The 16,937-nt window shown below is 47.4% G+C and overlaps 1 protein-coding gene across 1 annotated transcript in view; it reads left to right on the top strand.

Moving 5' to 3' along the window:
* LOC144770517 (GTPase KRas-like) overlaps positions 1 to 16,937 on the top strand; it is a 214,154-nt gene that overhangs the window by 50,327 nt on the left and 146,890 nt on the right. Inside the window, exon 2 of the mRNA XM_078655099.1 lies at positions 448 to 581. Within this exon, the coding sequence (XP_078511225.1) occupies positions 471 to 581 (111 nt within the window). The 5' untranslated portion in view covers positions 448 to 470. The remainder of the gene's footprint in view (positions 1 to 447; positions 582 to 16,937) is intronic.

Here is a 16,937-nt window from a genome sequence, read left to right as displayed (position 1 = left end):
CTTTAGTGGTCCACCCTTACAAGGATTGTGGTTCTTACTTGAGAAGGGTACTTGGTCCCTCCACTAATAACCCAATTTTTTCCACCACCCATTCTCCAAATTAGTTTGTCAGTCTACAGTTTTCCTACTTAGAAATTTGTCGGATTAACTTTACCTAAGACCGAATTGAAACTATGAAAATTAATGTGAACATTTAAAATATCTTTGAGATTTGCTGGAGAGGTAGCCACAGGAAACCTGGCAAAACAGAGTGGGTTTACCAGTGGGAAGATCTGTACTGAGAAACGTTTGCCTTTGCTATATACAGATGAGTATTTCGTCTTGTACGTTTTCATTGAAAGTGTAATAAAGAAAATTCAGGAAAAGGTGTCTTCACCCTTAGGTGTTTGCAGTATTTATGTCTAATCCAATTGGAGCATTTATCCCCTCCTTTCTTTTGTTTTTCAGCTGGTGCAGACAGTTGTTTGGGAATGACTGAATACAAGCTGGTGGTGGTAGGCGCTGGAGGCGTGGGAAAGAGTGCACTGACTATACAGCTCATACAGAATCACTTTGTAGATGAGTATGATCCCACCATAGAGGTGAGTGTGTTCGCCCTATTCTGAACCCTACCCTAAGCCTTTTGGAATTTGTAATCCAGGTATTTCCTGGTATGCTTTCCTGGTATGCTCAGGGTATTGGTGTTTTAGACAAGGAAGTGGTTGATTGAAGCCAGTTCTCCGGGCCTTCGAAACTCACATGATATATAGTGTCCAAGCAGTGCTATTTTTGAAAACTAGGACCTTAATTAAATGAAGGAAATGGGAAAAGTAACCCCAGTCTAATGGCAAATGCTAATACTCTTGTGTTATTTTCACATTTCCTCTATAAATACTTCAGTGTTCCATCAGGATCTGCTCACGGTAAGTATAGTGATAAATGTAGTCTGGTTACTGCAGCCAAAGTGAAACTTTTCTGTATGTAGGTTGACTGTTTAAGGCAAATGTGCCCATACATCTATGCTGGTGCTGCTCAAAGAAAGTTACTACAACCATTTTGGAGTCAAACAGGCCTCATGCCATCACAATCTGTTCTCACCAACATGTGCAGATGTACCTGCAGAGTTAGAGGTAAACCTGTGTTGTTGCTGGTTGTCGGTGTCTCTCACTGGGTATTCGAAGGCCAGGCTTTCCAGTGGTCACAGGCCTTCAGTCTTTATCAAGTTCTCATTCTGACCTACACACTAAGCTACTGCTCTCTTATGCTTCCTTAGGTTGCAGCAGAAAAGTCAGTTACTCAGCCCTCAGATATATTCCTTACCCCTCTAGGGGAGACAGTGGAGGTGTCCGCTTCTGGTTACCGCCTTTAACTAATCTCTTCTACAGAGATTTTCAAATCAAAAGGTGAACATCTGAATCCGCCACGAGCAGTTTATTCCATTATTCAGGGGCAGTTGGTCTCCTGCAAATTAGAATGCAAACTCAAGTGCCAAGACGTCGGTTATCGCTCAGACTGACCCAAACGTTCAAATAAGCTAATTCTAAGCGCACAGCATGTGTTGCTGTAGATCTACATGCTCTGCATACTTCCGTCGTCTAGTGATGTTTGCAAGTTGTTCATCTTTGCAGAATATAACTTGTGACTCTTCCTCTTAGCCCACAGTGCACCAGGACAAAGACTCTACCTCAGATGGCTTTTTCCACCATTGGGTTTAGATGTTCTAGTGCAAACTGTAGGAGCACCAACACCTTTTCCGAGATATTTGGTGGCAGTCGTAGAGATTCTGACCCCAGCGAAGGTAGAACATTTCAGTGGATCAATGTTCGTGTAGGACTACTTCTAGTGGCATTGGCACCGCTTCCTTGAGACGTCTCATGTTGTACTGAGAATGATTTTTGAGGGTGGTTGTTGTTAAGAAAACACTGTTCCAGTTTTGCCCTAAATGCAATTTGAAATTACACTGGTCCACTCAGCATTGGGTAGGTAACCCCTGGTTCTTCCGGGAGCTCGACGAGTTGACCTGCTCGGTGTGTTTAAGTGCAAGAAGATAATCTTCTACCAATGCAACCACCTCTAATCACACCACATGTCATAACCCATCTAGAGCCCCAGACCCATTTGGATCTCCGTACATTATGGATGATTAAAAAGAAACCAGGCCCTTATATAGCCAGCTGGTGTGGGGGAGAACTAAGCCTGGACGCCTTGTCCTCCAATGCTGCAGAGAAGTAACACTCCTCGCACCACAGCTCATGCCCTGTTGCAAAGCCCACCACGTAAGTCTTCATTCCCTCATGTTTACTCAAGGATCAACTACCCGTCCACCCCCCTCCAAAAGTGTCCATACGTCAAGGCACAACGCAGCTCTAGACTGAGTCCAGCACAGAACCTTCAGGCGGTCCAAAAGAAGCACTGACCTTTGCATTCAGACTCTTGAACCCTGAAGAGACCCCTGCCCCCAAACACCCCCTCCTTCCCCACCCTCCCTCCCTCCCTCCTTCCCGCCCACCCCGCCCCCGCCCCCTTCACGGATAGCCACCACCAACAAAGGTCACTCAGCCATTGTATTCATTCACACCCGCACATGCCCCATCCCTCGGAGCCACTCTCTGATCTGGTCTGCTTCAAAGCAAACTCTGAGGCCGACTCTGAAACAATCCTTCATGCCGAAATCTGACTCAAGTGAAGTACCTTTCACTTTAGAGTTCGCTGAGGGGCCCAACTTTGGGCAGCAAGATATTTTCATTTACTAATCCACAGGGAAAATATTGGCTTAACACCCCCCTAGGACATAGTCCTGTTATTCATTCACATTCCTTATTATCAACAAAAAAATCACTTACCAAGGACACATGATTACATAATTTAATTATCGCAATTTTGATTCAACATAATTTTTTTAATTCTTTTCTTAAACCTATATATCTACAAAGCACATAGAATTCATCGGTTCCATCTACCCACTTGTTAGAAAAAGTAGTGTTAACCCATAACTTAAAGGAAATACACTCCGAGGTTGTTTTATATGCACACAAGGTTCGTAATATTCTCAAACCTTAATTGCAAAACTGTGCATTAAATGCAATTTAAAGTGCCGATTAAATTGCAGGAGGTCAGGAAGACGGAGGCTCAGAAGTATAATAAGGCTTTGGAAAAAGAAAGGGAGTGGTGTAGAAAGCCCAGAGGGGCTCTTATATCTAGAAATATTTTTGGATCGAAGTTTACGCAACAAGTATTGGAGTGACACATTTGGACTTCGCATATTTGGGCCCTGACCGCGTGGCGACTGGATTTATGTTCCTGATGTTTCCTTGTCCTGAGGAAGCCAAGTACAAGAGGGCTGAAACGCTTCTGCGTAGACCTGTTTTGACAAAGAGTAGTCTGATGAGAATTGATTTATCTTTTGACTATTGCACAGTTTTGCTATTAAGGTTTAAGAGTAACACGAACCTGGTGTGCATATAAGACAGCCTCTAAGTGTATTTCCTTACGTAATCTTGTGTCCTTGGTACGTGATCTTTTGTTGATAAGAAGGAATGTCAATGAATAACAGGACTATGTACTGTCATTAGAGTAATATATAGTTCCCTATTTTAATATATGTGTGTGTGTGTGTATATATGTGTGTATATATATATATATATATATATATATATATATATATATGTGTATATATATATATATATATATATATATATATATATATATATTTTTTTTTTTTTTCCTCCTTGCCTTCCTTTCTTCTTTATCCTTGTAATCTTTACCCAGGTACAGGAGGGTAATTTGGGTAAACCTCTACATATTCCTTGAATATAACATCCCTCTAGGAGCAGCCCAACTCACCTCCCGAAGAAAAGGAAACTTACCTTTGAGGAACATAGAGAAGATATAGTTGTTTCCAATTCACAAGAGGGTTAGAGACCAGGCCACCAGCCCACTGCCAGAATCATCTACCCTTAGGCCTTGAACACCACCGTCAACTCCTCAGTCTTGCACTCCTCCTCACCTTTTGTCGCCACATTTCTCTTCTCAATCTGACCACACTGACCAACTAAAGAAGCCATTTTGACTCCCACCATTCATAAAACGACCACATCCCACGTCGCACCCTTGGGAGGATTACCCCCTTGATCCTCCAAGAAGAGTAAGTGCCCCTTCTCAGGTGGGTTGTTTTTGGGGTGTGTTGGAGAGACTTTTTATGATTTGGAAGATTACTTTGGGGCAGTTTGCCCCTGCGGTGATTTTCTCCTCATAGAAGGAAGCTTGGGCAGCATTAATTTCCGATTTGTAGCGTCTAATTGACAATCTGTAATCCAGCTTCCGAGATTCAGAGTAGTTTTGTCTCCACCTACGCTCTAGTCTACTCCATTCTTGTTTGGATTCTCTTAACTTGGGGGAGAACCAAGGGGCTGATTTCGTTCTGCATTTTTTGAGGGTAGATCTTATGGGGAGGACTAGATCAAGAGAACTAGTGATTTAATGGTTGAACTTGTCATTCGCAAGTGTGGGATTGGGATCAGTTTCTGGTCTAGAAACATCAAGGACTGATATCCAATGGTCCGTGGGGAGTTTGGGCCAACTCCAGGACCAGGATGGCTTTGTGGGGGGACAGGGTTGGGGGGGGCTGCCCATGTGAATGGGACCAGGTAATGATCTGCCCACGTAAACGGCAGTGGAGTACCTGCGCTGAGTACGGGTAGGTTGCTGAAGACTGGATCGAGAAGGTGGCCCTTGGCGTGGGTGGAGGAGGGAACTTTTTGCAATAGCTGAAGAACAGACAAGCTGGCGATCAGTTCCATAGTCGCATTGTCGTTCGGGTCATCCATATGCAGGTTAAGGTCCCTGTCACGGGGTGGGTCGCCAGGATACTGACATTGACTGGTGGTCGGCTGTTCCCCCTTGTTCACCTATGTCTGTTTCCGACTCACAGCCTACATCCACATGGTCTGAGGAGTGGCCTCCCACGGACAGTAACGCACGTTGGGAGAACAGGGATGAGGAGGCACACGGACCCTTTAAAACTCCCGGCGCAGAGGACGAAGCCCCGCCCACCTGGTTCGTGACGATGCCAAAAGGTAGTCCGACCCGGAAGACGACGAACAGCAGTTCCGGAGCAGGAGGAGGAGTAAGCGCGAGAGACTGAAGATCCGAGACTAAGTACGGCGGAGAAGTGACCCTGACGAGCCCAGCTGAGGACTACAAGCCAGGAGGCCAACGGACAGGCGATCCGCCCAGCCACGTTCCCGCGGGAGGAGCGTGGCTCCCAAAGGTACGGGGCAGAGTGGCGGGCTGGGTAACACGTAGCAGCCAACCGAACGTGTAAAGGGACCAGTGTATATAGTGTAAAGTCTCCACAACCCCCTGCCCTCACGAGCACCTAGAGCACCGGATCGGCCGTGTGGTTAAAGCACTAGAGCACCTGGTTTCTATCACTTCCCCGGCCCCAACAAACAGTAAAGCGGAACGAAAGAGTAATTGTTCCTCCCTTTTGTGTTTTGTTTTCCTGGGACGATCCTGACCTGAGAGGGACCTCCTAACCACGACGACAGCTCCTGAACATCAGTCTGGCGGGATACGTTGCCCGGCGTGGGATATGCACCCTGGAACACCCCATCTTCCCCAGAGGCGTCAAGACGGAACCGGACGAGTTCGCCCGGTTGAGACTGTCTAGTAGAAGAAGAAAGGCTTACTTGAAAATAAAACCTTCGTTAAAATCCTTACTGCAGGTGTCTGACTCTCTCCCTACGGTCCCTACCATTCCCGAACCCCAACAGTCCCCAAGTACAGTAAAGTTGGAGGGGGCGAATGCCAGATTACCGAGCAGGGTAGGGAGTGGTGAGAGAAATTCGCATGGGGGCCCGGGTGGACGGTAAATTAAAAGGCCCGAAAATGTACTCGTTGAAGAGAATTCTAAGGAGAAAGCCAAACTCTCGCAGGGTGACAATGGGACAGCGGTGATGCAACAAATATAAATGTCTTTGTGCACCACTGTTATTCCTTCTCCTCTACAGAGCTTGCAATCTGCCCTAACTATTGAATAACCAGGGGGGAGAGTTTGAACAATAATTGGGTCGACTTCGGCTTGGAGCCATGTCTCGGTTATGAAGAGGGCATCCATATTGTGTTCGTCCAAGAGTAGGGCAAGTTCAGTAGAATGTTTTGGGAGTGATTTACAGTTCAGGAGGAACATCCTGAGATGGGGTGCGAGGGTCACAGGAGCTGTGACATTGTTAAACGTTTGGAGTAAAAACTTGTAATGGGGACAGCATGATTCTCCATTCGTGATCTTCAAAAAGTGATCACAGTGTAGATGTATCTCCTTTATTAGTGAGTGTAAGTCTAAAGGGCTGTAGGTTATGAGGTCGTTGGGAAAACTGGCAGGGGTTGTGGCCCTTGGCCTCGGACTGGCGCAGACGGGCTTGCCTTTGGCGTGCCTTCAGCTCACCCACTGCGCGGAGGTTCAGGCATCGGTAATATAGACAACTCCGCCCCCTCCGGTCTCCCAGCCGGAAGTGGGGTGGTGCGAGAGGAAACGCTGGGTACTCCCTCCACTCAAGCGGGTAAAACCTGTGGTGGATCGGAGAGCAGAACATGCAGTAAGGTAAGTGAGTGTGAATTCAAACAGCAGCACAGATAAATATACAATTTTAAAATGTGAGCAGAGAGCAATCGGCGCGCTGGCACACTAGGCTTGATTAGCAGCTAGTGCGCGTCTGCAGGAATCTGGAGTCTAAAGATTTAGAGTGCACAGTACAAGTTAAAATGCGGCAGTACAAGAACGGTTAGAATTGTAAGATAAATAGGCAAAATACATACAGCCGCTAGCGCACTAAGCTTAACTGACCGCTTGCACGCATCAGTTCATCTTCCTCAAGGGATATCGCAACACACTGAAGCCTCAGAGAAAGATCAGGAGTTATTCGTCGGAAACTCCAGTTCCACTTTCTATGAGTATCAGGAGGAAGAAGAGAACCCCCAAAAGGTCTATTCAATCGTGAATTCCTCCAAGATACAGAGTCTGTCTTTATAGCTTGCCACCCCTCTTCTGAAGACTCCCCTGTAGAAGTGATGGACACTTACTCTCCCGACCTTCACTCCCTCAATGACACTGCAGCGTACAATACCCTGGTTGAAACGTTAGCAGCCACATTTGGGGTGCAGCTGGAGTAAAAGACTGGTTCGAGGCATGTGTGTAGGAGAGTGGGGTCTGCAATCCTATGGTCACCCCAGATTTTTGCTTCACGACTTTCCCTGGCTGTGGCCCTGCTAATCAGACCCACAGCCTAGCTGTTCTCTCTCTAAATTGACAACCATGTACTTTAGGTGCATTTACCAATTGGTACTGGGCCACCTTATCAGTCCCTGTACCCAGGGCATAGGTGTATCCAGGGCCTACCAGGAGCTGAAGCATGTATTATGCCACCCCTGGCTGGCCATCTAAATCTGACACAACTGGCTGCATGACAGCTGGGGCAAGGTGGTGTAAACACCCTTTGCTGTAGATATAGTATACCTATATCTAACTAAAAGGGACACATATATTCCTATCAGTCACTCCTATGGAAGGCCTTATCAATCCTGAAGGCAGAGTGCTTGGAATTATGTGAGATGGTGCTCTGGCATGAGCTGAGCCCGTTTGCAGCTTGCGGAACCAAGACCTAATAGCTGTTCCATGATAACGCTATACCATATACTCTTAAGTGCTCAAGGGTAGTCTAACTGTCCTAGTGTCCAATTCCACAGTCGTTGTTGTCCTAACTAGTCAGGCTTGTCCGTACTCACCTTTTACTTGAACTGTACTGTCCATAGACGTTGTTACGCATCTCGCGTGTGAGTTCACACTCTGCACACGCGTTCCTGGGCCTCCTATTACTTACCTGAAGTTAGTGTAGCGTGGTCCCATCGATCCTACAGCCTCTGGACAGCTCCATTCCTTTTATCGACTCGCACATTCCACTTACTTAGTATATGGTTTGTCGTGCCCCTAGGGCACCATTGTAATTTTGTGCAACTTGTAGTATTTTTCGTAAGAGATTGTCATGTGCTTAGCCCTCTGACCTCATAAAGAGTTCAGAGGTGTTGTTATGAAAATAAACAGTATATTTATTAATAACAACCTGTGTGGTGTCCTTTCATCTGGTATTCAAGGGGTTATATTGTGGTAAAACAGCTGGCTTCACATGCCAAAAGAGTTTAGCCTAAGACTGCTTTGTCCATGCTACCATTAGGATAGCTGGTCTATAAGTTTGACTTACAACCAATCACCATAAGGGTTGTTTGGACTGATACAAGGTGATCACTAGAACTAGTGAGCATCATATATCAGGCCAACTTCTCACATTGGTGTGCAGCGGTTGGGATTTGAGCTTGCTGCTGTTTTTACCACGTATAATCTTGAAATATCATTTGAAAGATCACATAAGGTACTCTAGGTACATATAACAAGCTTAGAAATACTCTGAGTTCTACTGAACCAGCTTTTGTAGTAGAAAGGGCCTAGCACACCCTGACTGCAACTCTTAGCTGTTGGTTCCTTCCGGCTATGCCCATACAATGCAGGAGCGATGATCAACCTGATCCACTACCCTTGCCCATAAGCGACCCACTGAATATAATACAATGAGTCAGCAGAGGGGCAACGGACAGGGGGCGGGAAAAGGGTAGTGACAAATAAGGGATCCCAGGTGTTCTTCTAAGGATTACTGCAATGACCAGTGTTCTTATCTCCACGTGACTGCACCTACAATAACAGGAATAGTTACAGTCTAACACATATGGTATTACATACACAACATAGTGCCTCTCAATGTGACCATGCCAGTACAACCCAACACCTCCTTACCCGCAAGCGCTGTATCCGAAGGCTTGTGGAGAACTTCAATGTCAAGATGGTAAGACAGCCAAAGCAGGGAAAGGGGAGGGGAAGATGGCCCGAAAGAAACGCTCTGGAAGAGGATCACCTTCCGCCTCCTCACCCACGCGCACAAAGCCCTACACGACCAAGGCCCGAGCTACCTCAACAACAGGATCAACTTCTACGCTCCCACGCGCCCCCTCAGATCAACCAGCCACGCCCTCGCCGCCGTCCCCCGCATCCGAAGAGCGACAACAGGAGGAAGGTCCTTCTCCCACCTGGCTGCAAAGACCTGGAACTCACTCCCGTCCGACCTGCGCCTGACCCAAGACCACCTCTCCTTCAGGAAGAAGCTCAAGACCTGGCTGTTCGAGCAGTAACGGCACCCCCCCCCCTCCCAGCGCCTTGAGACCCTACGGGTGAGTAGTGCGCTATACAAATGACTTGATTGATTGATTGATTGAAGTCACAGAGCCTACAGTATAGGAGGAAAAAGTCGTTATAACGACTGAAAAAACCTCCTTCCAGGTCCAGGGGTCATACTCAGGGGAAATACGGGGATATGTGCAGGGAGGAGACGCTGTAATCGCCGGCTTCCAACGCGGATTCTGCTGGACCCGGAAGCGTCCGAACTTCACTCCACCTCTGCACAACGATGTGGAAAGGGCGGAAAAGACGCGGAAATGCGTATACCGCGATGCCCAGTCACAAAGTTTGTGTAAGTAAACCAGCCGGACCACTATCTTCAATTCAGGAGAGCGCCGGAGCCCCAGCTACTCCCAAATCCCATCCGGGCTAAAAGGCTCAAACTAAACAAAATCAAAAGGGAACACAACAAGGTAGAAGGGAAAGCACATCCAGGGAATACGAACAACAGGAAATAGGCGAAGGGCAAGGTAAGAAGAGTAAGGGATAAGCAAAGAGCCCAATAAACGAGTTAACTAGCTCACGAGCCCGTGAACTACCGCCACAGTGTCTCAAAATACAATATGTCCCTAGCCCCAAAACCAGGAACCACACGACTAGATATCAAGCACTGAGGACAGGGAGAAGGCAGCTTATAACTCCCCCCCATCAGGTCACATGGGCTTCACAAACATGGCCACAAAAAGAGGACTACGCATGAATCCTAACATTAGCAAGGGATCAGTAGGAAAACCCATAGTGTAGGTAAGTGCATCACTTGCAACTCACTAGAAAGCATGTCTACCCATGGAGAGTCTTCAGAGACTCCCCTAGTGGTTAGTGACCCTCCACAGGTCCTTTCCAGATATGCAGCTCTCAGTTTCCAGGAGATGAGACAATTGTGTACCTCCAGGAAATTGAAACAGGGTTCTAACCCTACCACTCCTTTTCTGTTGGGTCTCTTAGAGACATATGATGCCAGAAGGGCTGCCAACACAGACACCTCTAATCCAGATAGGAGTATGCCAGCCTTAGAAGGTACTCTTGGAGATCCAGACCTCCCTGAAACAGAGAATGTAGAGCAGGAGGAGGAAGAAGAAGAACCCTCTGGGGATGAGGCAGACAATGGTTCTGTGATAGTCAGCAGACTCACAAGGGCCAACTTAGACCTACATAGGGAAGGATCTGGGGGACCCCCAGTACTGACCCTGAGCAGGCCTAACCTTGGAGTTAGAAGAGATAGGTCTCATTCTAGGGACTCCAATAGATCTGTGCACTCTCATGCATCTGCTCAGAGGAGGATGACTTCCCCTCAGAGGAGAGAGCATGAAGCAAGGATGAGGCAGGCTAATCTGAGGATCCAGAGGGAAGAACTTGCCCTGGCCAAAGAGAAGCTTGCCTTTGCTAGAGAGCAACAGTTGAGTGGGGTAGTCCCCACTGGTGGCAGCAATATCCCTAGGGATAGAGACAGGAGTTTTGATAATAGACACCTTAGTAAAATAGTGCCCTCCTATAAGACAGGAGATGATATCCACAAGTGGATAACTGCTTTGGAGAGAGCCTGCAAAGTACAGCAGGTACCCCAGAGTCAGTGGGCGGCTATATTGTGGCTCTCCTTTGAAGGTAAAGGTAGAGACAAGCTCCTCACTGTTAGAGATGAGGATGCAAATGATTACCAAGTCTTGAAAACTGCTCTGATTGATGGGTTTGGCTTAACCACTGAACAGTACAGGTTGATGTTCAGGGATACCCAGAAAACTCAGGCTCAAGATTGGACTGACTTTGTTGATTGTGCCACTAAGGCTCTGGAGGGCTGGTTACTGGGAAGTAAAGTTACTGATTACACAGGATTGTATAATCTAATTATGAGAGAACAAATCTTAAATAATTGTCAGAACCAGTTGTTGCATCAGCAGTTGATTGACTCAGATCTGACCTCTCCCCAACAATTGGGAAAGAAGGCAGACAGATGGGTCAGGACAAGGGTCATGCAGCAGAACCAGAACCAGGGTGGTGGCCAGAAGAAAGGAGACCAGAAGGGTAATGAGAATAAGCAAAATGACCAGAAGTCTTCAACAGGGCCCCAACAACCTACGGAGGGTGGGCCCCAAACTTCCCAAAAGAAGAAGAATGATGGTCTTAAGAAACCATGGTGCCAATAATGTAAAAGTAAGACTCACTGGTTTAGTGAGTGCACCAAGAAAGGCCAAACTCCTACCACTACTGTCCCTAAGACACCTGCACCCCCTAGTACAGTTAGTAGTGGAAGTGTACCTCCCAAGGCTATAGTTGGGTTAACCCTGGGAACTGAGGTGGGTTCTGACTTAGTTAGAATTCCTACTCAGGCAGTTCTTGTTTGTACTGGGGACATGGATATGACCCCTACTGTAAGTCCTAGTACTCTGGGCAAATACAGACAAACACCTTTAATTAATGGAAAAATGGCTCAGGCCTACAGGGACACATGTGCTAATGTCACTATGGGGACACCAACATTTGTGGACCCTGACCAGATCATGCTAGGTTCAGATTACCTAGTGACCAATGCTAGCAATGTCACTACCAATCACAGTATGGCAGTTGTTAATTTCTCCTGGGGAGGGGTAACTGGCCTCAAAAGAGTTGTAGTTAGTTCAGACCTCCCAGTAGATTGTCTTTTGGGCAATGATTTGGAATCCTCACTGTGGTCAGATGTGGAGTACAGGACTCGTGTAGAAATGCTAGGTCTCTCCTCACATGTCCTTGCTGTGACTAGGTCACAGGCCAAGAAATGCCCAGCTGAACAAGTGCTGGATCCTGGAAGAATGGACCAGACACTACCCAAGAGAAGGAATGGTAGGGTTAAGGCAGAGCCTTCCCCCCCCTGCCTCAGGTTGAGGATCAGCCCTCTCAGGAGGCTGACCCAGAGGCCCCAGAAGGAACTGTCCTAGAAGAGCTTGAGCCTGATCAGGTTGAGTTTCTTGGGACAGGGGGACCTTCCAGGGCAGACTTGAGGCAGGCCCAATTAGATTGTTCCTCTCTTGAACCCCTCAGACAGCAGGCTGCTGTTGAGGCTGCAGGGAATGCTACAGGTGCCCATAAAGTATATTGGGAAGATGGACTCCTATACTCTGAGGCAAGAGACCCCAAGCCTGGTGCTACCAGGAGACTGGTCATCCCCTTGTCTCTTAGAGGTCTCCTTCTCACCTTAGCCCATGAGATTCCCCTTGCAGGTCACTTAGGCCAGAACAAGACTTGGGACAGGCTTGCCCCACACTTTCACTGGCCTCATATGTCTGAAGACACAAAAGAGTTTTGTCGCTCATGTGTCACCTGTCAAGCCAGTGGCAAATCAGGTGGCACAACAAAGGCCCCCCTTATACCTCTACCTGTGGTGGGGGTTCCCTTTGAAAGAGTGGGGATTGACATTGTTGGACCAATGGACCCCCCAACAGCATCTGGGCACAGATTTATACTGGTGGTAGTGGATCATGCCACCAGGTATCCATAAGCTATTCCCCTTAGGACCACTACAGCTCCTGTTGTGGCCAGGGCCCTACTTGGAGTTTTCTCCAGAGTAGGGTTTCCTAAGGAGATTGTCTCTGACAGAGGTGCAAACTTCATGTCAGGATACTTGACTGCTATGTGGAAGGAGTCTGGAGTAAATTACAAATTCACCACACCCTATCACCCACAATGCAATGGGCTTGTTGAGATTCAACAAGACCCTCAAAGGGATGATCAAGGTTACCTGAAAAGCTCAGGCGAAGATGGGACATCCTTTTACCCTGCCTCCTGTTTGCTTACAGAGAGGTCCCACAGAAGGGGGTTGGTTACAGCCCTTTTGAGCTTCTGTTTGGGCATCCTGTAAGAGGACCCCTATGTCTTGTAAAGGAAGGATGGGAGTTACCTCTCAAAAAGCCTAAGCTTGACATAGTGGACTATGTACTTGGTCTCCGCTCCAGGATGGCAGAGTACATGGAGAAGGCATCTAAAAACCTTGAGGCCAGCCAAGAACTTCAAAAAGCTTGGCATGACCAAAAGGCTGTCCTAACTGTGTATCATGCAGGACAGAAGGTGTGGGTGTTGGAGCCAGTGGCCCTAGCAGCTCTCCGAGACAAATGGTCTGGACCCCATACCATCATTGAGCAAAAGGTAGAAGTCACCTACTTGGTGGACATGGGAACTCCCAGGAGCCCCCACAGGGTGCTTCATGTAAACAGGCTCAAGGCATTTGTCAACAGGGAGGACATGGGCTTGCTCATGGCCACAGATGAGGGGCAGGAGGAAGAGAGTGACCCTCTCCCAGACCTGCTCACTCAGAACCCTGATGATGGGTCAGTGATGGTGTAGTCTTTTCTGACAGCCTCTCTGCTCATCAACAAGAGGATTGTAAACAGGTTCTTCAATTCTTCAGGCAAATGTTTTCACTGACCCCCAGTCAGACAAACTGGTGCACCCATGAGGTGGACACTGGTGACAGTCTGCCTGTCAATAGTAAAATCTACAGGCAACCTGACCACGTCAGGGACTGCATTAAGAAAGAAGTCCAAAAGATGTTGGAATTGGGAGTCATTGAACCCTCAGAGAGCCCTTGGTCTAGTCCTGTAGTTCTAGGGCCAGATGTAGGTGGAAGATTTTGGCCATTTACCGGCCGGTAACGGCCGAATTCGGCCGTTACCGACCGGTAAATGGCCATGGCCATGGAGATGTAGGGGGATAAAAAACATGCATTTTCGGTAAAATTACAGAATCGGTAAAATTAACGAATCTGTATATTTTACCGAATCGGTAAATATACTGGTCGGTAAAATTACCGAAAATGCATTTTTGGTATGTAGGTGCCAAGTTTAACATTGACACAGGGCTTTGAAAATCGGTATTTTACCATGCAATACAATTGCATGGTAAAATACCGATTCAGGTGTACATGCACATCTGTGCATGTACACCTGTGCCATGTGGCACACATACATGCCCTTAGGGCATGTATGTGTGCCACATGGCACACAAGCCTAAAACAGGGGTGCCAGAGGGTGTCAAAGTGACACCCCCTGCACCCTTGCAAAAATCGGTATTTACCGATTCGGTGAATACCGAATCGGTATTTGATATTGAATACTATGGGCTTCAAGGCCCCTAGGATTCAATATCAAATACCGATTTCGGTATTTACCGAATCGGTAAATACCGATTTTTAGTGATTCGGTAAAATTTACCGATTTGTTACCTACATTAGAAATACCTACTCTTAATTACCGAATCGGTAAAATTCGGTAATTAAGAGTCGGTATTTCTGATTTTGCTACATCTGGCTCCTAGTGCCTAAACCTCACACCCAGGATGGTAAGAGAGATGGGGTCTTGTGTAGACTACAGGGGTCTCAATGCTGTCACTAAGACAGATGACCATCCAATACCTAGGGCAGATGAACTGATAGACAAGTTGGCTTCTGCAACTTTCTTAAGTACATTTGACCTAACAGCTGGTTATTGGCAGATCCGGTTAGCTGAGGATGCCAAGGCCAAAACAGCATTTTCTACCCCAGGAGGTCATTACCAATTTGTGGTGATGCCCTTTGGTTTGAAAAATGCACCTGCCACTTTTCAACGGTTGGTGAACCAAGTCCTCACTGGGTTGGATGACTTCTGTGCAGCATATCTAGATGATTTTGCTGTCTTTAGCTCCACCTGGGAGGATCACCTGATCCACCTGAGGAAAGTTTTGGAGGCCCTGCAAAAGGCAGGCCTCACTATCAAGGCTACTAAGTGCCAGATAGGGCAGTCAGGTTGTATACCTGGGCCACCTTGTGGGTGGAGGCCAGGTTCAACCATTGGAGAGCAAGATACAGGCCATAAAGGACTGGGCTCCTCCAACCACCCAGACACAGGTCAGAGCTTTCTTGGGCCTGTCGGGTTACTATAGGAAGTATGTCAAAAATTATGGGTCCATTGTGACACCCCTTAATGACTTGACAAGCAAGAAAATGCCAAAGAAAGTTCAGTGGACAGTTAGCTGTCAGAAGGCATTTGATGACCTAAAGCAGGCCATGTGTACTGCACCTATTCTCTAGAGTCCTGACTACTCCAAAACCTTCATTGTCCAAACAGATGCATCTGAGTAGGGTGTGGGAGCTTTTCTATCTCAACTGAATATTGATGGTCATGACCAGCCCATTGCTTTTATAAGCAGAAGGCTGACCCCTAGAGAGAAACGTTGGTCAGCTATTGAGAGGGAGGCCTTTGCTGTGGTTTGGGCCCTGAAGAAGTTGAGGCCATACTTGTTTGGAACTCACTTCAAGATTCAGACCGACCATAAGCCCCTCTTATGGCTAAATCAGATGAAGGGTGAAAACCCCAAACTTCTTAGGTGGTCCATTTCCCTACAGGGGATGGACTTTACAGTGGAGCACAGACCAGGGACTGACCATGGCAATGCAGATGGTCTCTCCAGGTATTTCCACTTAGAACAGGAAGACTCACCTGGTCATGGTTAGTTTAATGTCCCTAAGTTTGAGGGGGGTTATGTAGGAGAGTGGGGTCTGCAATCCTATGGTCACCCCAGATTTTTGCTTTTTGCTTCACTGGTTTACGACTTTCCCTGGCTGTGGGCCTGCTAATCAGACCCACAGCCTAGCTGTTCTTTCTCTAAATTGACAACCATGTACTTTAGGTGTATTTACCAATTGGTACTGGGCCACCTTATCAGTCCCTGTACCCAGGGCATAGGTGTATCCAGGGCCTACCAGGGGCTGAAGCATGTATTATGCCACCCCTGGCTGGCCATCTAAATCTGACACAACTGGCTGCATGACAGCTGGGGCAAGGTGGTGTAAACACCCTTTGCTGTAGATATAGTATACCTATATCTAACCCTAAAATGGACACATATATTCCTATCAGTCACTCCTATGGAAGGCCTTATCAATCCTGAAGGCAGAGTGCTTGGAATTATGTGAGATGGTGCTCTGGCATGAGCTGAGCCCGTTTGCAGCTTGCGGAACCAAGTCCTAATGGCTGTTCCATGATAACGCTATACCATATACTCTTAAGTGCATTATCAACCTCGCGGTTAAATGCTAACTCTGGTATAACATTATCAAAACATGTCGAGTAAGGTGTCATACGATTTGGAATACTACCCCCCTCGCCAATTCTGGCGACGGGGGGTAGCATTCCACCCTTCTAGAGGGACACGACATGTATGTAACTGTGAACCCCCGGTTAAAGTTAACTCGAGCCTCCGCATCACAAAATGGATGCTGCCACCACAGACACAAGTCTGACCTCCTGCTGCTGGGAGTCCTTCCAGCAAGGATGGCTTGGACAAAGGGTTTCCTGCCTTGGGAGGTGCTAGCACCACCCCAGACAGGACTTTGTGTATTGGGGAGGATAGGCCTGAAAGGAATGAGACATGCCTGGGGCACACAAGGTGCCCTGTGCATACACCGGTTCAAACCAGTTGCTGGGGCATCCCAGCCCCAGCGGGAAACCGGACAAAGGATAGGGGGTGTAACCACCCCCCTTCCTGGTCCCACCCAGGGGAGGGACCTAGTCAGTAGTGCAGCCCCCTTTAGGAGAATAAAGGTAGGAGCTGGTCCCATTCCAAATTAGATTATCCTGAACTATTCAACAAGAAGAAACTCTGGCCTTCGACGTTCTGCTCCACAGAAGACTGAAGAATCTCCCTTGTGGACAAGGAGTGTCCACCCTGCAACTGC

This window comes from Lissotriton helveticus, chromosome 7, assembly GCF_964261635.1.
Source record: "Lissotriton helveticus chromosome 7, aLisHel1.1, whole genome shotgun sequence".
NCBI classification, from domain to species: Eukaryota; Metazoa; Chordata; class Amphibia; order Caudata; family Salamandridae; genus Lissotriton; species Lissotriton helveticus.
This window is presented reverse-complemented; position numbering and strand designations above follow the sequence as displayed.